Raw genomic sequence first — 23,326 nt, 5'->3', positions numbered from 1 at the left:
TCACCCTTTGTCTCACACACAAAAATACCAAAATAATTCTCAAATGGCAAGCAGGTACCTAAGGCAAAAATTGATAGCCTTATTTCTCTCTCTAGCTATCTCTCCTCAGTGTGTGGGAGATGGACTTCGGCTTTGTGTGTGTGTGTGTGTGTGTGTGTGGTGTGTGTTGTGTGTGTGTGTGTGTGTGTGTGTGTGTGTGTGTGTGTGTGTGTGTGTGTGTGTGTGTGTGTTTACCAAGTGTGGGCACTACCAGTGTACTAACATTATTGAGTGTTCAAAAACAATGCGGTTCTGCCATGCACTGGAACTTTTATTCTTGTATTTTTACATTATTTTATTAGCTGCTCTTTAATGTTTTATGAAAACTACTTTGAATTGCGTGTTGCTGAAATGTGCTGTAGAAATAAAGTTGCCTTCCCCAACAACCCCCAGCTTGTCATAGAGACCCCTGTTGTGCCTGCCTTTGTAACTGCATCGCGACTGCTTTCGGCTCACCATTATATTACAGAATATTGAAACAAACGGTGTCTGCGTGGAGTTTTAAAAAGTACAACCACGTGTCTCGGATCCCCGCTCTCTGTCAACATGCAGGAAGGACAGATACGCTCGCGCTTATGTGTTCTCAGCAACCGAAATTTGGCACAGTTTGATTTAACGTGAATCGGTACTCGGTAGTACTGAAAAAAGTACAGAGTTTGGTACCCAACCCTAGCAATCACTTAATATGAGTTTGTATTTCTATAGTGCTAGGGATGTTGATGTCACAGTTTGGTGCATTCTGGGTATTTCAGGGGTAAATCCTGTAACCCTAACCCTGGTGACCAGGTGATATTTATGTGTGCATGTGGGGCTTTAAGAGAAACAGCTGGACACCTGTTAGGAGTTTCTCTCATTGTTTTCAGTTTAACCATCACATTGAAATGTGACATGTGTACTGGCTGAAGCTACAAGCCAGAAAAAAATAATCAACACTGGAGATCTATCCAAAAAGCTAGGTAGTTGCAGTTGCTACTTTGCTTCACATACATCATCATTAACTGAACACAAGCACAACGCTTTACACATAAGTGCACATAGTACAGACCGCCTACAGCTGAGTGCTGCCTGCCTTTACATGACAACACCTTGTAAAGCCCTATAATAGATTCAGAATCTGCCAAAATGGTGAACAAGCCAAGAGGGACAATTACTCAACTGTTAATTTCTTTGTGCCCCTTTAACCTTTTGCATAATTTCTCTTTCCCTCCCATCTTGTCTCCCTTTCCTCAGTCTCTTCCTCTCTCCATATATCTGCCTCTAGAGCAGAGCATTGACCACATGGTGCTTTAATTAAATTGTGTGTTGTGTTAGAGCCAGGGCTAGCGGGAAAACACACCGGCTGTGACTTTACCATCACAGTAAAGCCGAAACTGGACTGAGAACCAGTGGCATTTTCAGGGTCTCTTCTTTAAATGTAAAGTCTTAAGCATGTGTGTGGTGCAGACTTTCAGTTCTACATCATGAAAAGCAAACTGCTATGTTATTTTCACACTAGATGTTCAAAATGGCAGACGATATGATTTGTTATTTATATATTTTCTGTCACCTAATGAGCAAGTTCCTCTCTACAACCATAATAATGTGCTCCTTCTTTATTGACCAATATTTGCCCCAACAATGAGTCTTTCCTGAAAGCCACTGGCATCATTATTTGTTTCCTGAGATAAAAAGAATTCATGTTTCTCACTCATTTTTCAAAAGGTCCAATCTTTCTCAACTTTTGAAAATGTTCTGCTGAAAAGACACCAAAGAGTCCCTTTGTCCTTTGCAGCCACTTGCAAAATTTAAAAAACAAAAACAAAAAAAACAGCTAATGGCAGGTCAGAAATAATTGTTTGAATACATCATCAGGCTTTTATTTTATGAATTTGGTGACACGTAAGTGTAATACTACTGCCTTTGAAACAAATTAAAAGGCAATTAGTAAATATGTTTTGGTAAAAACTATTTTCACCTAACTGTGGACCAGTGATACTTGTGAGGATTCCTCCTCAGCGCTATGGATTTCTCTCTAGACTTCTCACTTTGACCATCTCTTCCTTTATCTGCTTGAATGTTGTCTCTCTGTCTCTTCCTGACAGCGTAATTAACAGGACCGTAGGGTGCACCATGTATTACCCATGGAGCAATGTGACAGTCACAATACTGGCCTCGATAAGCCAAACTCCCTCCTCTCTGCTCCCTCAACCAGTCGAAACGCGTCATGGTCACTGACTGGATGGGAGGCAGACTGCTTCACATGTAATGTTATTTTAGATTTTCCCTCTTCGCGCACATTTTTCAGCAGCACACAAACAGGCAGACAGGCTGAGAGGCAGTCTCATGCCTTAGGGTGTTTCACTGAACCATGTGAGAATATCAGAAGTGACACAAGCACACCTGCCAGTGGCAGAGTTATAGAATGTGAGAGCTGATGATAAAACATGCATGTGTGTCCTGATGAGACTAGTAGACAGGCAGTGACACCTCCCCAAAGGTGACAATGGGGGTTGTCATAAATGAAAAAAAGAGGATTAAGGTGAGGAAGAGAACTGAATGAGAAAAAGAGAAGAATTTGACGAGGTAACACTTTCACACCATCACATATTGTGCCTCTGTTAGGAACTTTTCTTGTAGCCAGATACACTATATCCAAATGTTGTCTACCACTTGACAAATTGCATTTGAGTTAATCAATAGGAAAATGGAATACTGCTTAACGGAAGAATTAAACGTCTGAGCTATTATTCGTGATTGTGCACTTGTCACTGGATTACACGAGACACATGTTAAAGCGAGGAGAGAACAGAGCTCAAGAAAATGAAAGACCTACAGTGAAGGCGAGAAAATGAAAGATGACAGAGAAATGACCATCTTATTTTTGATCTCGTAGTTTTGGCACTACCAAAAAGATATAGCAAAGATCTTTCTTTTTAGTATCTGCTTTTTCGTGGGATAGGGGTGGGTAGGGTTGTAGGAAATGTAATAATAGGAACTGGGCAAGCTCTTGGAAATAATCCGCATCAATTTCATAATTAATCTGTGCTAGGTTTTCACACAATTAGCATGTTAATTAACCCAAACGTGCCACCACTGTGCGGCATATTTGTGTGTGTGTTTGAGTGTGTGTGTGTGTGTGTGTGTGTGTATGTGTGTGTGTGAGTGAGTGAAGGGGGTGTAGGGGATCTAGGAAAAAAGAGGAAAAGACATAAGCAAAGAAGGACCGGAGGACAAAAGGATGACAAAAATGGAAATAATGAAATGGGAGTTGCTTCAGTAATGCAGTGAAGAGGTTAGGTAAAAGACAAAAGAAGGGTAAAAGAAGGTAGAAACTATACTTAGATTTAGGGCTGGGCAATATATTCATATATTGAACTGGATTTCGCCTGAGATTTTGGATATCGTAATATGTAATAAGCATTGTCTTTTCCTGTTTTCACAGGCTGAATAATTTCTGAATTTACCAGACTGTTCAAGCTGTTCTATTATTTGCCTTTACCCACTTTGATTTTCTCCATATCGCCCAGCCCCACTTAGTGTGTGTTCCTTTATGTGTGCATGTGTAGGAGTGTGTGTCCGTGTTTTTGTGTCAATCTGTGATTGTGTGTGTGAGACAGAGTGTATGACTGTGTGTGTGTGTGTGTGTTCCATGGGGAAAAGAAGTAAAAGTTACTCCAGCTGTACTTCTGTTTCAACTCTCTCCTCTCTAACATCTCCAGACATTACTAGATGACTCAGAGCGATGTCAGCATTCACACACACACACACACACACACACACACACACACACACACACACACACACACACACACACACACACACACACACACACACACACACACACACACACACACACACACACACACACACACACACACACACACACAGCGTTTGTTGCTCAGAACAACTCGCAGGTCCACCTCGTTAATCTCCATGACGACAGAGATGCTAAGGCAGCAAATAGCAGCGAACTGAAAACACTGCCACAGGGGAAGCTCATAAAAGAACACTTTAAACTACAGAGGTAGTTGTTAGTTAAACACAAGTTTCTAGTTAAACTCCACCTATAATAGCTGAACTCACAAACAATTTTGTAACAACTTTTCTGAGCCCGATCATGGGACCAAAATGATGAAGCATTACATTTCTATAGCTTTTGAGCACAAATACAAATACTGAATTTAACTTTGCGCGGCTAATACTTTTGTAAAAATGTAAAGCTATACAAAATGTGTCTATATACTCTTCCAGTACAATGGTGAAAGCCAAAATACAACAGTGCTACATGTTACACGGTTTTATCTACTAAAATTATGCAGTATATAAAACCATGGATAACTTTGACTCTCCTCAGTGTCAACTCACCACACCTGCAGCAGCATCAGAGCATCGTATGCTATGTGGCGTTTGGACTTCTTCCAGGCCAAGCTATAAACACTCCCACTGAGTGGTGAATAGCCAGGTGTTTAACGTTAGGAGTGAATATCTGAAACTTGTCACTGTGGCTCCTGAAAGATGTCTCTAGTTTTACACTCAGTGTATAAAGTTTGATCGGTAATGTTGAGTGGTTTCTAAGTCAAGTAATCCAACCCTCAGTGGTGTAGCCAAGTGGTAAATTGCACAGCAGCTGGTCCAGGCAGCTCACAAGTCAAAAAGAGCTCTTCATTTCACCTGTCGGTCTGCCACCTGTGTGTGTGTGTGTGTGTGTGTGTGTGTGTGTGTGTGTGTGTGTGTGTGTGTGTGTGTGTGTGTGTGTGTGCGTTGCTCTGGCTAGCTGCTGTATCTGCTAGTGTTTATATTAAACGTGTGAGGGGAGAACACAATTGCAATGGTTGTGGTGTTAAACCAATAGAAAAAAAACAAAAAAACAAGGAGACGGTCACAGTACCCGAAATGCAGTATCAACATTTGACACACACACACACACACACACACACACACACACACACACACACACACACACACACACACACACACACACACACACACACACACACACACACACACACACACACACACACACACACACACACACACACTGAAGAGTATAACACAGAATGGAAGAGCTGCGCCTCACTCACCGATCATGTGATTAGCGACATGAATCTGAATCTCCCTTTCCGTCTCAAACGTCATTTGGCATTTAATACACTGGTAGGTCTTTTTCTGGAAGATAAAGATAACAGATAACACAGACAAATATTTTCTTTCATGTAAAATAAAAGTTAAAAAACACAGAAAAATAACATCACATTTCAGTATCTAAAATACACCGATATATTAAGTTTAATAGAAGATTGAGTTTGAAAGAAGTATGATATTTTGTTGAAAAAAAAAAACTTTTATAGACAAATGGAAAGCTCTTCGTGATTTATTTTGTTGATCGGCACATTGTATTTAATCATAGTGTAGTCATAGAAATAATTTAGCTATAAATAGAAAGAAAATAAACCCTCTCAAGAATGGCTCAAGATTGAAAAGGGTATACAAACATTTTGTAGTGATGGCTAGTAAAAAAGTCAAGGATAAGAAAATCTTCAAAAAAACAAACAATTAAAAGACATTTTGTTATTAAATTTCCCTATTTCTTTTTTTGCGCTCAACCCTCAACATGCAAGACATGTGAACCCCACAAAGTCTCACACTAATCAAGCAACAATGAAAGTCCAAGTCTTTGGAGATTTTGTGAAAGGAAGACGAAGTATACGCACGCACGAACGATCGCACGCTTGATCGCATGCACACACACACGCACACACACACACACACACACACACACACACACACACACGTAAGACCTCTGCAGTGGAAGAGACAGAAATTAATAAGGGAGGGAGTGAACAGGAGAAAGATTAAGGTAAGAAGCAATGAAACAGAAACAGAGGGAAGGAGTGTCAAAGAAAAGAGGACACGAGAGAAAGAAAGAGATCCAGAAAGAGGCAGAGAAACAAGGGTGAGAGACACAGAAACAAAGTGAGAGAGAGAAGCAGAGGCTCTGCTTATCCATTCATAGCACACAGCAATCACTCATGCACAAACACATACAAAATACACAAAGGCCCCACTTCCACTATCTCTCTGCTGCTTCAGCCTGTGGTACACACACACACACACACACACACACACACACACACACACACACACACACACACACACACACACACACACACACACACACACACACACATCCTATTTTGTCTGCTTTGTGCTGTTAGACTAAGCAGAAACAAAGGTGCAGGTAAGACAGAGGGTCCCTTGGCGAACCACTACTACAAACACTAACACACACACACACACACACACACACACACACACACACACACACACACACACACACACACACACACACACACACACACACACACACACACACACACACACACACACACACACACATTTGCAAGTACACACTCTCACACACATAGACACGCGGCAAGTCCCGGGGAGCCTGACTGTCAATATCAAGTAGAGCGAACAGCTCCCACAATGCCTCAGCACGCCCCAGCCGCAGGACCCAGTGGGGCTCAGCTGACACACACCGACATACACACAGGCACATGTATGCAAGCTACAGACACAAAAGCAGCAGCACGCACCAACACTTCCCACACACGACTCACACAAACATACAGTTCAGCAGGATTGTGGAGTCTCCTTCACTCCTGAAAATGTTTCCCTCTGTTAAATGCTATTTTTGATATTTTTTTCTTATTTCAAATACAGTACTGCCCACAATTGCATTGTGTAATGTTTTAAGTAGACTGGGTGCTGGTGGATTCCCTACCAAAGCTTACCCATAACGCAGTCGGCAAACAAATAACTACAAGCGACTTTATGCCTCGCACACCAATCATCTTTCATTCATAAATTGTTGAAATGTTGATGGTGTGGTCCTTGTTGCTTTTGAGGAGCACAACAGAGATATTAACATGTAAGATGTAAATCTGATTCTAGTTTTCAGTATTTGAGAAGATACTTTTTAATTTTTTTTTATTTTTCTTAGATCTGTTCACATTAACAAACTCCCTCCTCACATTAGTGAAAGGCAACGCCAAAGACCTGGTTTAAGAAGAAAATTTCATCAACAATTTGCACAAAAGTCTCATCTCAGTCTATCCTGTCTCACCTTGGGTGCAGGTGAAGCCTCGGCCTTCTTTCCTGCCGCACTGGTTTCAGGGCTGACCTCAGGGTGATCTGTCTGGACGTGACTCTCTAAGTCCTCCACGCTTTCAAACTTCACTCCACACTCCGGACACCTCAGCCCGACCATGGCCTTCTCTCCCTGCGTGTCCCCAGGCGTGGCAGCTCCTCCCTGGTTGGGGCTCTGGCCGTTCGTACCCCTGATTTGATTGGACATTTGATTTGTTTTAGATGATTTCAGTGATCAAAAAAACTTCCGCTAAACAAAGCTTTGGCTTGTCCCATCTCAGCTCAACACAGGCTTCCTGCCCTTTACGGCTCCAGTAACTGGAAAAGGGGCAGCAAGCAAGCAAGGCACCCAAATCCAAGCTTCCAAGTATCCAAGTATGCAATATTGGGTGTTATATGGGTGAGAGGGAATTAATCATGTTGATAATTCTTATAATTGTCTTGTAGTGTACCTATGTGCTACTGTTGGTTAACAATTGATTAAGTTACAGTATGTATTGTTGACTTAAGTATGTCTATAATACACGCCAGTATCCACAGGGTTGATAAGTTGGCTACCCACCTACTCATGCAGCCGGCACAGAGGCCATAAGGCAGACCGTTAACATCCAGCTTCACCAGCTCGCCTTTGTTCTTGAACTCTTTTAGGCAGAAGGCGCATTTATACAACTTGTGCTGCTGCAGCTGCCCGTTAGGGGATGAAGAGGCTGAACCATTCCCTCCGCCTATTCCTCCATTCCCACCTCCTCCTCCAGTGCCTCCAAGTGCAGAACCAGTGGAGAGCTTCTGCATGTGGAAGGTGCCGTGGATCTTCAACTCCAGGGTGGAGGTGACTGTCTGCATGCAGACCACGCAGCGGAAGCCGGTGAGGGAGTTGCGGAGGTCGGGGTGCATCTGGCAATGCTCTATAAACTCCTCCTCACTCTGCAGGGGCATCTTACAGATTCGACAGGTACCTGTGTCCAGGCTCTTACTGTGGGTCACCTGCAGAGAGGGAATATACACGGAAAGTATGAACACAATGACGCACAAAGTAGTGAGAAATGATACCTTTTATGAAAGCACGGAAGCATATACAAAGACATACAAAGACACTGCTGCTGTAATAACTGCCTGTAGCTGCATTACACAATACATTTTTGGAATATTTTTCCTGTAGTGTGGTACAGCACAAATTGCCTCTCTTAGGACAATTTAACATTCTAATTTCAGAGCATCCAAAGAAGTTTCAGGATCAAAAGACAGATACACAGACAGAACGCAACAACAAAGTCACACAAGAGAAAAGCAAACAAAAAAAAACAAAAAAAAAGTGTGTCTACACACAGATGGCTGTGTTGTTATACCTGTGAGGGTATCCTGACTGCATTTGTTCCCTCCATATAGACATCCAAATGACATGCTGAAGCATGGATACCTCAAAAGCCATGCACATAGCCACACAAATGTACAGTCTGGAACCCAGGAAAAGTGAAAGTACCTTGTGTTCAGTGAGGGTTAGCAGAGAGGGGAAACGCTCGCCACATATTGGACACATGTAGTGTTTGGCGGGGCCGCGATGCGTCTGAGCGTGCTCACGAAGCCCGTTCTCAGAGAAGAATGTTCTGGAGCACACATTGCACTTGTGGTTCCCCTTGATGAAGTCTGCCTTCTTCTTTCGAGAACCTGGTGTATGAAATTACTTTTATCATCATCATCATAGAAATAATTTATATCCTGTAATAAAATGTAAAATGTAATTTCTTTAAAAAAAAAATCCTTCAAAACAAGCAGTTGACCAAAGATTACCAGCGTCATCTTCTCCCGGTCGGATGTTGTGGTCACGCAGCCGGTGGTTCTGTAGAAGCGACTCCATGGTGTAGGCCGCGCCGCAGATATCACAGGCATACATGGGCTCTGAATTGTCCAGCTCCTCCTCCCCCCCGCTGGCCTCATGGCTGTTGGCCGTGTCTCCTCCCTGGCCAGCTCCTCCCACAGCGGCACTCTTCAGCAACATGTTCTGCAGATCAGCCTGTTCAGCGGCCGCCACCGTTGCCCTTTCGGCGCCTGCTGCACCTCCACTGCTACCACTGCCTCCTCCTCGCTTGGAGGACTGTGCCAGCCCGTTGGGCGTCCCGTTTTGACTGCCACCGCTCCCCGTACCACCTCCGTTGCCGGTAATGTTGCCACCATCAAAGAGGCAGTGCTTCTCCCTAAGGTGTCTCTCCAGCAGTGACATGGCTTGGAAAGCTTTGCCGCAGAAGCGACACGTGAACTTCTTGCTGTGTGTGGTGATGTGGCATTGGAGCTCCACCTCTGATCCAAACGTCTCTCCGCAGAAGATGCACTTCCGGGGCTTGAGTCCTGTGAAACAGAAGTTAGATCAAGATTTGCAGATCCAAACACTGTTACGACTCGATCCAATCCAATCCATTTTATTTATATAGCACATTTAAAAAACAAAGGTTTACAAAGTGCTGAACAACATAGAAACACATATTAAAAACACATAGAACACATACAACAACATGAGACCACACAGTTCTCATGCTGGGTTAAAAGTCAAGGAATACAAGTGAGTCTTAAGAAGGGATTTAAAAGATTCGAGGGTCGGGGCCAATTTGACCTGTGGAAGTAGCTCATTCCACAGTTTAGGCGCTGCAGATGAAAAAGTGCGGTCGCCCCTGGTTTTTAACCTGGTTTTAGGAGCGACCAGCCAAAATTGATCAGTAGACTTGAGAGGGTGTAAACTTGTAAGAGGTCTGAGATGTAACGAGGTGCCAACCCATTCAGTGATTTAAAAACAAACAATAAGATCTTAAAGTGTATTCTAAAATGGACCGGGAGCCAATGTAGCGAGGCCAGGACTGGTGTTGTGTTCAGGCTTGCGAGTTCCAGTTAAAAGACGAGCAGCCGAGTTTTGTATTAACTGTAAGCGTGTGAGAGAGGTTTGATTAACGCCAATGTAAAGTGCATTACATCTGTCTAAACGAGTTGAAATAAAAGCATGAAACACATGCTCAAAGTGCTTACGAGATAAAGCAGGTTTCATTTTAGATAAAAGCCTCAAGTGATAGAAACTGGATTTAACAACACTATTTATCTGTTTATCAAGTTTAAAACCATTGTCTATTTTGACACCCAGATTTGTGACTATGGGTTTTGCATATTGTTGCAGGCAGCCCAGGTCAACGGGATGAGGGAGTTGTTTTCACCTCTTTTGAGGGGAAGATATATTTGAGAGTCGTCCGCGTAGAAGTGGTAGGAGACGCCATGCTTTCTAATTATGTTTCCTAGGGAGAGGAGATATAGAGAACAAAGAAGTGGTCCAAGAATTGAGCCCTGTGGAACACCACAAAGAAGGGGGGCAGTAGATGAACCAAAGTCCCCAAGCTTTACTGAAAATCATCTCCCAGATAAATAGGACTTAAACCACTGCTCTAGACGGGAGACTCAAGATCATTTCTTTTTTTTCTTTTTTTTTTTCTTCCTCTTTTTGGCCTCTCTGACTTTTGCTTGTCTTTATTAAATTCTCTTCTATTTTACTATCACTACCATGGTTATTATGCATTTTTAATTAGTCAAGTCTACTTTTCTATTGAAACTCAGCCAATGATCCCAAGAAAGATGTACAGTACCTGCTGCGAGGCCCGACCTCTGGCCCAGGTGGTTATGCTTCACATGGATCTGAAGATCTGACTCCTTCCTGAAGTCCCAGGCACAGGCTGTGCAGCGAAACAGCTTCTTCTCATTGCTGTGCTTCACCGCCAAATGCACCTGAATGGCAGAAGGTGGGGAAAAAGAAGCAATCCAAGTTGGTTCATTTCTATGGTTGCTTCACTAATGTATTACACTTAAAAACCATACAGCACACAAATTCCATGCACTGATGTGAGTATTCTTTGTCAAAATAAATAGGGAAAAAGGTAACACCTAGCTGAATGAGGCTCTTTCATTTACCTGTATGGAGACCTTGGAGTCAAAGACCTCCTGGCAGAGAGTGCAGTGATACAGGACAAATGTGTGCATGTCGAGCAGGTGTTTCTGCAGGTCATCTACGGAGGAGAACTGCTTATCGCAGCTCTCACACACATACTGGGTCGACGTGGTGGTGTAGTGCACCGTCAGGTGTTGAAGCAACGCCTCCTGGGATTCAAAGTCCTCCTTGTTGCACTGGGGGCAGGACTGGCGTCGCAGCAGCATCTCCAGGTGGGACTTTAAGTGGGCCTGGAAGCCCTCGAAGCTGGAGAACCGCAGGTCACACTGGTTGCACGGGTAGTCCCCGTTGCTCCCCATGGACGGGGTGGAGTCCCCTCCCAGTCTGTGGCGTTTTGGGGAGGAGATCTCTATGTCAGAGGAGGCGGGGCTTAGGTCTGCAACCTTTGCCTGCCGTTTGTTGTTAGCCAAAGGGATGTTCTTGTGGTTCTCCTTTATGTGCTTGGTGAGCTTGAGGAGTGAGCCGAAGATAGGAGAATTGGTGCAGTAAGGGCACGAGTAAACCTGTATGTAGACAATAACTCTTTACTCTTTATGACTACTACACATTGACAAATACTGTTATTTAGTTCTCGGAGAGTAAAAGAGAATATGGGAAAGATGTAGAGAGAGGATGAGAAAGACACAGAGACAGAGACAAGCATAGCCTATAAATTAAAGTCATCACAATACCTTTGCAAGTTCAGATATAAATACATACATACATAATATATATATATATATACACACACACACACACACATTATATAGATACACACATTATATATATATATATATATATATATATATATATACACACACACACACACACACACACACACACACACACACACACACACACACACATATATATGCACACAGTATATACTATGTATGTATTTATATCTGAACTTTGTCAAAAGATTGGGGTCACTTAGATATTTCCATTCCACTCCATTACAGACAGAATACTAGCTGAGATCAGTTGCATTGTTTTTTTTAATCAGGGCAGCAGTTTTCAGATTACATTATGTGCTTACATAATTGTAAAAGGGTTCTCGATTGTTGTAGACAGAAGTGGCTGATCTTTAATGCAATATCTACATTGCCCATTATCAGCAACCATTCATCCAATGTTATATTATATATTATTATATTATATTATATTATATATATTGTTACATATACGGATGAATACCAAAATTGTTGAATCTGTGGTGGAAATTTTCAGTCAAGTCCACATTAAATAAAAGTTGGGAACAAGGAAGCAGTAGGTAATAAAGAATTGACTTAAATCAACTCTAGCCCAGACCAGCAGTAACTGCAGACTCATTAATCGCAGTGAAAGTGATTCAAATAGTAACATTATCAAAGATCTTTCATCAGAATTTACATGAGCTATATGCTTCATTTGGCTCATGACAGAATACAGGATACCACCTAATTAAATAGGAACCAGCTTTGAAATGTGCAAAGACAGGCAGGCTACATCCAATTCTTTCAAAAATGTTATTCTTCTCACCTCCATGAAGGACTGCGATGCAGACTGTAGTACAGGAGACTCCAGTTTGGTCACCGCTCCTCCAGAAGCAGCTCCCCCCCCTGCGACGGAGGTGCAGTGCGTCTGCTGGATGTGTTCTGTCAACGAAGACTCCGTCAAGAATCCCATGGAGCACTGGTTGCAGAAGAAGGCATGGTTCCCTTCTAGGATGGAGGAATTAAATTACATTGTTAGATTCCCTTAAATGGCATCATGATACTGTAGGGCAATGTACATTAGTATTAGGATATTCCAATTCCTGCTAGATAGCTACCAAATACTAACCAAAGGACAACCATGCTATACTGTATGTTACAATAGGCTTTTTCAGTCTGGAAAACAATACAAGCACTCTTAACAAACGATTTACCGCCATAACCCATACTTTGACATATGAAAGTCTCTTTCAGTTGTTCAGAGTAGCTTTCTTCAACAACACACCTAGCGTGGTGGATCCCGCCACAATCCCACCAGGCAGGCAGTGCGACACTCGGATGTGTTCTTGCAAAGAGTTGATGTCTCCGAACATGTCTGGGCAGTAGTTACAGTGGAACGCTGTGACATTAGTGAACTGCAGCAGGGGAAAAGCTGCTGTGCCTTTAGTTCCTCCGCTGGCACGGTGAGCTTTGCGCACATGTTCGTTGAGGTTGTAGAGCGTGGGCAGAGTGTCCAGGCAGAGATGACATGTATGACTCTGCTGCGGCTTATCTGCATGGATAGTCTTCAAATGGATCTCCAACACCGCCAGGCTGTGGAAGTCTCTCTTCGAGCAGTAAGGGCAAGAGTACGTCAGTTTACCCCAGCTCCCTCCTCCCCCTGTAGAGATAAACAGATAGCCTGCTTCATTAGAAGAAAACAGAGGAATCCAGAGATGTAACTATCGCCCTATTCGCACGGGATAAGTATTACCTGGTGACCTCCAGTCATTTGTAATAATCGCGGAGGTTGTCTGTGATCTTAATCCCGTGCGAATCGGTCATGTCTGTAATTTGTAAAGTAATAATTCCCCCGCAAATGACCTACCATATTTCGCCGAAAACGGAGGTCCTGTGATAATATTAGTCCCGTGCGAATCGGCATCTCTGTGATTTGGGGTCTAACTGGCTGCGTTGTCAATTATAAATGAAAAGTTTTGACATCATATCCGGGGGATAATGTCTGTAAATTTGAGTAAAATACAGACTTCAGTTATCCCGTGTGAATGCGCCAGACGAAATACAGACGTGTGGGGGTAATTTATAAACTACAAGAGGTCCCCAGGTAATACTTATCCCGTGCGAATAGGGCTTATGACTACTGGCTACTCTGCAGATAAGTGACTACTGTACCGTACCTCCACCTTGATGACCCAGGCTTATCCCAATCTCTTCCCCAGTGTCTGGGCCTCTTCTGCGGACTCGTTCGATGCCCTGGCTGGGCTTTAGGGTAGAGTCCGGCGTGGAGCCCCTCTCCAGGCTGGCACTAGAGTCTGGAGTGGCCGAGCTCATTGAGGCCACACTGCCTAGTGGAGGGTCGGGACTGGCAGCGCTGTGATTGGAGGAGTCCGGCTGACGATGGCTATCTAAGTGGCAGTAGACATCCTCCACAGATGGGAACTGCTCGGAACAGACAGGACATCTGGGGGTACAGGAAAAAAAACAAACTGTAAAATGCAAGTTACATTCCAGCATTGCACAGTAATGAAAATTGAAAACTAAACTCTGTAGTACTTGTGTTTGCGGTTGGCATGCTGTGTTTCAATATGTGTGAGGAGAGAAGCCTCATCTAAGAAGATCTCAGGACAGTGGATGCATTGCAAGTCGGCTCGGTCAGACAGCTGGGGGTGTCTGGTCAAGACGTGTTTCTCTAGCTCGTCCGTCTGGCTGAACGTCTCCTCGCAGTAATCGCACATATACAGGTCCTGCTCCAGGTCAACATCGCCTCCTGCTCCCTTCTTCCCTCCATCCCTCTCACTCCTCAGTGCAAGGTGCTCTCGGTTCTTGCGGTGAGCCTGCCAGAGTCAGAAAGATTTAAATAAGCATGGGTTGTAAAATATTCTGTCAAAAGATTGATGACAATAAGCTAGGTCCCACTGCTTTTACTACGCTCAACGCATGTACTAGTTAAAAAAATAAAAAAATAAATAATTGTGTCACTTTCTTGTTTTGATTATTTGCCATTGTAACTTATTGGAAATTGCATTAGCAACAATGGGAACACTAAGCACATGAGCAGTACTATAAAGAATATTAAGGCATTTAAACAGTTCGATATAACAGGTGTTTACCTGCATGTGGCTCTGCAGTGATGAGGTGGAGGAGAAGCCACGCTTACACACACTGCACTTAAACGGTTTGCTCGAGCTGGAGGTGGGAATAAAAAATAAATAAATAAATCAGACTCAGAAATAATCAATTATGAATCAAAAGCAATTTTTAAGCTCTAAATTGGTAGAGTCGAATAAAACTCTGGAATCAGAAGTAGAAATAATGAACGTCGGATGAACATTTCAATCAACGGGACAAGAAGTTACCTGTGTGTCTTCAGATGGATCTTTAGGTGATCAGAGCGGGAGAATGCAGCTTCACACTCCTGACAACTATACTTCTTATCTCCTGTATAAGATATTTATGAGAGATCATTTCTACAGGAAAAAGAACCCCATTATATTGTAGACCTCAAAACATTGACAGCCAGAACACGTGTGTTGCCACTGTTGAGTGAAAATCTAACTCAAGTCTGATTTTGGTTTTTCCCTTTAATTAAAGGGGTGGTTCCCGAATTTTGGACATAGGACCTCATTTCCAAGTTAGCCAGTGTGTTATTTATCAGTGGAGACCGTTTTCAACACGTTTAATCCAGTCTTTCTAGTTGCAGAGTTCGCAGGTGCTAGGCTAGCGCTAGCATAAACCGTTGACTTGCGCTAGCCTAGCACCAGGGAACTCTGCAACTAGAAACATGTTAAAAACGGTCTCCACTGATAAATAACACACTGGCTAACTTGGAAATGAGGTCCTATGTCCAAAATTATGAACCACCCCGTTAACAAAAAATTCCCATGTTTATTAAATGACTGTGGATCTGATACCTGTTAGGTCCTAACCAGCCAATGGAGGCCTGGGAGACTTGTTCTCTACCTGTGTGGAGTTTGACATGGCGGTCTCTGCTCCTCTTGTGTTTAAACAGACGGCTGCAGAAGGTGCACTTGAAAGGCAGCTTGTCGCTGTGGATCTGCTCATGGCGCTTCAGGTAGCTCAGCCGGCTGTCGACAATCAACAGGATGAACATGTCATGTCATTGTCATTCACAAAGGCTCATGGCAATCCATGATAACCTTTTGGCATTTTTAGTTTTAAAAAGTGGTTTGACAAAATATAGTCTATATCAGTGTTTCTGATATAGACTACCGCCCCCCAGGGGGTGTTCAGAAGATGACCGGGGGAGCTGGAACCAATATTTTGGAAAGGGGGTGTTGAGGTGCCTTTGGGGGGCGTTTTTTTGAAAGCTAGTTTAAACCAAAGATTCACAATAACAATACATGTTTGCACTTTAAAGTACTTGCAAAAAACAGTGGTCTGCAACATTAGAACCTGCCAGTTCACAGCACCGCAACTGGACGAAACGGTGTATCATATAACTCTTCTCTTCTCCGCGCTGCCTTCATGGAAACGGGATGTCAGAGGATCATCTTAAATGAGCTCTGTACTTCAGCGTGAAGCTCGTTCAGATAAAAAAAAAAAAAAGCAATCGCCTCAGGGTGGTGCGATATCCTGTTGTGTTCTTTAACCCGTTCTTTAACCCCTTGATAAGTGCCAGCTTGTTTTCTGTTGGAACAATTCAATTATAGATTAAGATTTGAATGAAAAGTAGATTTGAATGTTAAATTGCTAGCTGTTTCTGATTGGCTACGGTTAGTGTTTGTAATACCTAATTAAAGTTTGAATGTTACATATCTAGTCGTTCTGATTGGCTTCTGTTACCTAATTTATATTGAATGTCAAATAGTTGCATTTGTAGATATAATTTCTATTCACATAGCTTTTTTGATACCTGGGGAACTAATAAATATGTTGTTTGTCATTCAATCATAATATTAGGGCGTAATCATTAATATTCGGGGCAACTAGCCTACATCTTATTTGATGGGGTCGGTTAGGGACCTGGATAATGGATGGGGGGGCACTGGCACAAAAAAGGTTGAGAACCACAGTTGGTCTATATCCACGACGTTTCACTACTGGGATAATTTCGCCAGATTTCACTCTTTACGACCGCATGTCCGTTACCTTCCGCTTTCTTTGTGTTGGAATTTTAAACTCTGGTGCATTTCTGAGGACTATGGTTAACTGCTCCTCAGATCTCTGCAGGGTAAATCCAGACAGCTAGCTAGACTATCTGTCCAATCGGAGTTTTCTGTTGCTCAACTAAAACAACTTTTGAACCTACACATGTTCCACTAAAACAAGTGCCTTCCCGAGACTATTTTGCAGAGGCACCGTGGGTCTGTCCTGTGCTTAGCTCCGCCCATGACAATTGTGATTGGTTTAAAGAAATGCCAATAAACCAGAGCACGTTGTTTTTCTCCCATCCCGGAATGCTGTGTGGGCTAGCCAGACCCTCCTCCTCAGGGCTGTGGAGGAAGGTCTGGCAATGCAAGACTAAACAAAATAAAACACCCTGATCACTATACCCTAAGAAGTAAGTACATATCTAAAAAAATCGAGAAAAAAAAATGATCTAAAAGATTACAGGGATTCTGCTAGGTTTTGCTGCATGTCATTCCGTGATACTTGTAACCCGGTCATCTTTAGTATCATTATAGTTGAAAGTATTACTAATATCACTGTACACATCTGTTCATTAAAAAGAAAGGAAATAAAGAATACAGGTAGGAACAAGAAGTAATATAGAGGATTATGATGATGACTTCATGGTGTATGTGACAGCTGTTCTTAAAGTGGGTCTTGAGTTAGTTCCTGGAGAGGTTAGTGAGAAATGTGTTCACCTCATTCCTTTCACTGATTGCCTCAGTGGTCCATGTTGCCATGGTAATATTGAGAATGCCATTTATTCATGTACAAATTGATATTTATGGTATGGGGATGCGAATGAACAGCCAAATTTTCATTATGGGGAAGCAAAGGGTTAAACTGAGTTTAATACCTGAAGGACTTGTCACAGAACTGGCAGGGGTACGGCAGGCCGGCGCCTCCTTCCTCCTCGCCGCCAGTGGCCATGCCGAGGTCGCAGCAGCCGTCGGGCATCTGCGAGGGCGATGCCACATCCTTGCTGGAAGGCGAGGAAGGCACCCAGGACAGCCCTGCAGGGTCATCATCCCCATCTGACAGAGAGGGGAAACAGCACAGAAACATTACAACAACAACAAAAAATATGCCTGGGATTCATCAAAAAAAACAACGCAAATATACACAGATTTAGTGCACAGCTGCAGGATTTACAGAAAAAAAGAGACAGGCGAGTACAGTCAGAAAAAAGTGGGGGTAAAACAAGGAGCATTAGAATGATTAAGAAGAAGTTACATCTTTCGTGGAAGGCACAAGGCGGTAGAGGCAGCCGGTGGGAGTTCAAATGAGAAAAAGAGGGTATAAACAAAAAAAATAAACACATTATCCTGGTTGCACACACACATATATATATATACACAGAAGGAAAATGAGGATGGCAGAGATAAAGAGAGAGACTGAAACAGAAGAGAGAGAGAGAGGCACACTCCGGCAGCAGCAACATCTAAATAGAAAGCTCCAAGAACTATGTATCCCCGACGGAGCCCAGAAATAAGGACAGAGTGTATTTTCTCTCCCTTCATCCTCCCTCTGCAGCCATCCCTCGTTCCATCCCCTCCCTCACCTCCTCTCCCCTCCCATCCCTCCATCCGTTCCCCGAGGACCATAGATCCGCCTCATCATATTTTCATTAGGGCCTTGGCAGATTGAAACGTCGGAAAAGCGATTAGGAGATGTGGAGAGCGGAGCGGAAAGATGGCGATATTCTCTCCCTTTATCTGTCATACATAGGAGATTATGCATTGCTCTTTTCCTCCCCCTCTTTTCCCTCTCCTGTGTAGTCTGGCACAGAGGCGACAAAAAGGCCACGACTCCTTTAATAGACACTTCAGAATGGAATTGAGGCGACAAAAGAGGGGACTGAATAATGCTTGATATTGTTCTGTTCTTCTTTGTGCACACTGTGAAGCGGCACAGTACGGCTATTTAGCATTTGCCGGGAAAATGTAAAGAAGAGAGCCGATGAAAAGGGGGGGGGGGGCAGCTGCTTTCTTTGCTTTTAGCTGATAGCTATATCAACTAGGCCAGCAACAAATCAAAAGAGAGAAAATAGGGAAACTTAAAGTGATAGGACGGAAAGATTGGAAAAAAAATCGGAGGTGCCAAAATTCCTGCAAATGCAAACCCTCTAACACATGAGCACAGACACATGTGCAGAAGAGAAGTTTCTGCTGATAATTTTAGAAACCTCTCCAAAGCACACACCGTTTTACCTCAACCTACTGCTAGCACAATCTCGAGCGTCTCCCGTGTGTGTGTGTCTGGTCTACTGTGTATTACGCCTTGCAGAGAGGGGGCGGAAAACGGATTCTTGTGATGAATCGATCGCAGAGAAAATGTAGGCACTGCGATGAGCAAATAGAACTCTGTGGGGGTTCAAAAAAATTGTGAAAGCACGAGTTATAAATTTGACTAGAAGCCAGAAGAAAAATACAAAAGGCTTAAAAAAACAGGAAGAAAGATATCAACATGAAGCCTAACAGCAAGGCGCGAGAGAGAGAGAGGGATGGGGCAGCAGGGGGAGACAGAAAAATTGAGAGCATGAAGGAGGGAAGGAAGGAGGAGGAAGAAGTGCGTTGAAGTATCGACAGGGTGAAAGGAGAAAAGCAAACAATATGGTTTCCTAGAGCACTGCACACAATGATTAAAAATGAGTGCACAGGAAAAACAAAAATCAGAAGAAAAATGAAACATGATAGACAATGAGATGAGTAGACTAGAGGGGAAGATACAGGGGAAAAAAAGCGGGGAGAAGTAGAATTTTGATACATTTCAACAAATCGCAGATTACAGTGAAACTAGTGTTGTGCTTTAGTGGTCCTAAGACACCATAATGCATCAGGTGTCCCTTTTTGCACCTGATGGAATTTAGAAATTTTTAAGAATAACATGTAATTAGCCCCCGGAATGAGGCTCTCACTATTTAGACCAATCACAAACGAGATTTGAAGCTTCATCAATAATTTAGTCAGCATCATATTGGACATTATAACACTGGACAGGTAGAATGGGAGGACAAATTTCAGTAGGAGATATTCAGTTCCCCATGCGTCCACTTCTATACATGTAAACCTTTACAACTCAAGCAATAATACCACACACACTGGGCTCCCAATCAAGCAAGCTACAGTACCACTCGATCTGTGCAAATATCCCAAATGTTCATAAGGTATGCCGCTTTTTGTTTGTCTATTGTCAGTAGACAGCTGAATTGTAGGCCTATTTATTGCCATGCTAAAATGATTAGCCAAAATATTTGCTTATTATTAATTAATTTAATTTAATTAATCGCAAATCTATCAACGGAAATTTAACTGTCAACCGTTTTGATAATCGTTTCATCGTTTGGGTAATTTTCTAAGAAAAGGGGACGAACATTTTCAGGTAACTGGGTTTTGCTGCTTTTTCTCGGTTTTGTTTTGGTGGGACAAAACAACATTTTGGACTGTTTTCTGACATTTTATAGAATCAACAATTATTGGACGAATTAACCCTTTCAGTCTTTATTTGTTTGCCTAGTTCAAATGGTAAAAGAACCACTGTCACCAAAGGAGGATTGAAGAAAAGGGACTTATACAAAGTCCTCCCCAATACAAAACGATTTATTCAGATGTAATCTTATGCTGCGTTCCAGGCAACCCGTAACTCGTGTTTTCACAACCTTCTACCCGTGAAAGTACCCTGGAACGGCAGTCAAACCCATAACTTACTATTCATGAACTCGTACCAGATCGTTGTACGTCACACACACACATAAAAAACAATGTCGACCCCTGTTGATGCTGTACAGATGCCGGTGATTAACAGCAGTGTTTCCCACACATAGACTATTGTGTGGCGGTCCGCCTCACTATCAACACCGCCGCACATTGCGTTTCGTTATAAATTTTTATTTTTGAAACGCTATTTAAAATACATTCTTCTGCATTTCCTTTCCCTGCTTTCCTCCGTCTCTCTGTCACTTGTGTCTCGCTCACATACACACACACACACACACACACACACACACACACACACACACACACACACAGCTCCTCCCACCGTGCGGTGTTGGGTTTTTTTAAGCCCCGAATGTCACCTATCAGGCAGCGCGGCAACGGTTATGTTTAAGGTTACGGTGAGCTGCCTGTAAAGCGACGTTGGAGGCTTAAAACACCATCGATCCCACTGTGCACACAGCGTCTGTCTCCAACTCTCCATCAAGGAGAGAAGACTGCAACGAAATTCACAAGTTCACGAAAGGTTGGTATCTCGTGAACACCTTTACACAATCACACGTTAAAAAGTGCTATACAAATATTTTATATTATGAATACAATGTTGTCAGTGTGTTAAAGTAGGAGTCCCGACCCGACTCTTAGCAAGCAAGCGATTGCGCCTGCTTTAGAAAGTTAACTAGTCGCAAGTTTGCGGTAAAATGCAGTTGGGTTGTCGAGGTCAAAACACTATATGTAGAAGCTGTGAATCAAATAAACGTATTATAAATAATGTTATGTCATTTTTTACTCTTCCACTGAATGTTTGCTGCTTCAATCCGGACGAGTATTGAAAAGAATTTTCCGCGACTGAAAAAGGCACGCGTTGAGGATGAGGACCAGCCTGAACCGGAGGCATCAGCCTGAAACAGAGCTCAACAGTCCGACCAGTGGAATTAGTTATGTTATTAATTTGTTTACAATATTTTCAGGCTTCAACCAGTGAAAGACAGGGGAGAGAAAGACATAGATTTGTTAGGCATTGAAGTAGGAGAGGAGGACAGCATCCAACTGCGTGTCCTCCTCAAACCCCTCCCGCCACAAATTGCTTCCTAATCTGTGGGAAACACTGAACAGTGAGAAATAGAAAAAAATAGACATAAACAGGCAACGTAAAGTAATTTCGCACATTGCAATCAAAACAATACACATACGATTGCGTACTACTACAGGTTATGTTTATTAAATGAAGCCCAAAATATGTCGCAGACTAGAAATTGCTAGTATCAGCGAGCTCTAGCTAATGTCAACGTGAGGTAGACGCTAGCTAACGCTAGCTGACGCTAGTTGGAAGGGTTTGTCGTGACTTTGCCTGGAACGCTACCAAGTCGTGAGTCGTGAGACTTGAACTCCCAAGTTACGGGCTAAAAATTGTGTCTCGAACGCAGCATTAGCAGGCATTTGGACTGGTCATAGATGGAAAAGGTGCGATTAATAACATTAATGATGGCTCCGTATTATTGGAGTGTCCAAGTAAGGCATGGCAGTGTGACAGTATGAACAACACCTGGACACTGAAAGTGAAGCAGCTAAATGGAATTTAGCCATCAATCACTTTATTATTTACACCTGTGCTTTTCCTACTGTGACATGTCAAAATGTGTCCTATGAAAAAGACAAATAGTTAAACGAATTAATAGTTGCAGCCCTAATTTATGTCACGGGCTGTTTTGTTTTTTTTAAAGGGTTTGTACACGTGTATATACATAGGTGTAAAGCAATCACATGTGGACCATTCTATGGCCCGCCAGTATGAGTCGGTTAGATGGTAAAGTTTGTGAGCTGGGAAAGTGGGAGGAAGAGAGACAGAGAGAAAGGAAGAGATTGAACAAGAGAGATTCAGAGCGAGAGGGAGAAATCACTTTTTGAGGGGGGGGACGGAGGGGTGTTGGGAAAGAGGGGGAGGAGAGATTAGCGTCATTAAAGAGCCCTAATCCTCTGACTAGCGTGGCTGGCGCTAAAATGGAGGATCACACGGCTTTTTAACGGCGCCTTTGTCAGCCGGCCGCGAGGGGACCTGGCAAAGACAAGGCCGAATAGCAAACTGGGAGAAAGTGGAGGACGGGGAGGGGGGGGCGGGGGGGAGCGGAGAAAATTTCAATGAAAAGTTAAATTAGAGAGGAATCCTCGAGAGAAGATGAGGAGGATGGATGGTTGAGGGAGGGGGATTGGAGAGGGGGGGGGAAGAGGGAGAAAAAGTAGTCGAAAAAAAAGAGAAACGGGCAGGAGCAGGCGGACGCCGACACACGCTGTTCCTATCCCCGTTTCCTCCTCCTCCTTTCTGTTCTTCTCTGGCGAATGAAAACCAACGAGAGGAGCGGAGTGGAGGACCACAGGGCCCCGACCGCTTCGCTGCCGCTTTATCTCTCACACTGCAGTCCTCTCCTTTCCCATCCATTCCCTCTATCCTCCATCCCTCCCTCTGTCCCCAGCAGTCCCTCTACTCTTCTGTCTTCATCTCTCTTCCACTACCTCCCTCCCTCGCTCCTTCCCTCCCTCCGTCAGCTTTCATGTTGTGACTCATTATAGCGCCGACATCTCTCCCTCCGTCCCTCCGTCTCTCCAACAGTCTCTCCCCTACCGGCGTTGGCCTTCACCCCCGTGTCTAGGCCTGGACGGGGCCGAGG

At 43.3% G+C, this 23,326-nt stretch overlaps 1 protein-coding gene across 4 annotated transcripts in view; it reads right to left on the bottom strand.

Moving 5' to 3' along the window:
- Positions 1 to 23,326, bottom strand: part of znf423 (zinc finger protein 423) — a 168,393-nt gene that overhangs the window by 73,108 nt on the left and 71,959 nt on the right. For 2 of the 4 annotated variants that reach the window (XM_039808980.1, XM_039808982.1), the window contains exons 4-19: positions 17,804 to 17,981; positions 15,778 to 15,902; positions 15,174 to 15,255; positions 14,928 to 15,003; positions 14,371 to 14,651; positions 13,995 to 14,278; positions 13,103 to 13,477; positions 12,644 to 12,825; positions 11,107 to 11,646; positions 10,785 to 10,923; positions 10,362 to 10,439; positions 8,956 to 9,510; positions 8,648 to 8,832; positions 7,730 to 8,151; positions 7,145 to 7,358; positions 5,100 to 5,184 (exon numbers count right to left, since the gene is read on the bottom strand). In XM_039808980.1, the coding sequence (XP_039664914.1) occupies positions 5,100 to 5,184; positions 7,145 to 7,358; positions 7,730 to 8,151; positions 8,648 to 8,832; positions 8,956 to 9,510; positions 10,362 to 10,439; positions 10,785 to 10,923; positions 11,107 to 11,646; positions 12,644 to 12,825; positions 13,103 to 13,477; positions 13,995 to 14,278; positions 14,371 to 14,651; positions 14,928 to 15,003; positions 15,174 to 15,255; positions 15,778 to 15,902; positions 17,804 to 17,981 (3,801 nt within the window). The remainder of the gene's footprint in view (positions 1 to 5,099; positions 5,185 to 7,144; positions 7,359 to 7,729; positions 8,152 to 8,647; positions 8,833 to 8,955; positions 9,511 to 10,361; positions 10,440 to 10,784; positions 10,924 to 11,106; positions 11,647 to 12,643; positions 12,826 to 13,102; positions 13,478 to 13,994; positions 14,279 to 14,370; positions 14,652 to 14,927; positions 15,004 to 15,173; positions 15,256 to 15,777; positions 15,903 to 17,803; positions 17,982 to 23,326) is intronic. The other 2 variants (XM_039808983.1, XM_039808984.1) reach the window with 1 other exon arrangement.

This window comes from Perca fluviatilis, chromosome 8 (assembly GCF_010015445.1).
Source record: "Perca fluviatilis chromosome 8, GENO_Pfluv_1.0, whole genome shotgun sequence".
NCBI lineage: Eukaryota > Metazoa > Chordata > Actinopteri > Perciformes > Percidae > Perca > Perca fluviatilis.
Note: the sequence above shows the minus strand (reverse complement) of the source record. Positions and strands in the feature narration are given on the sequence as shown.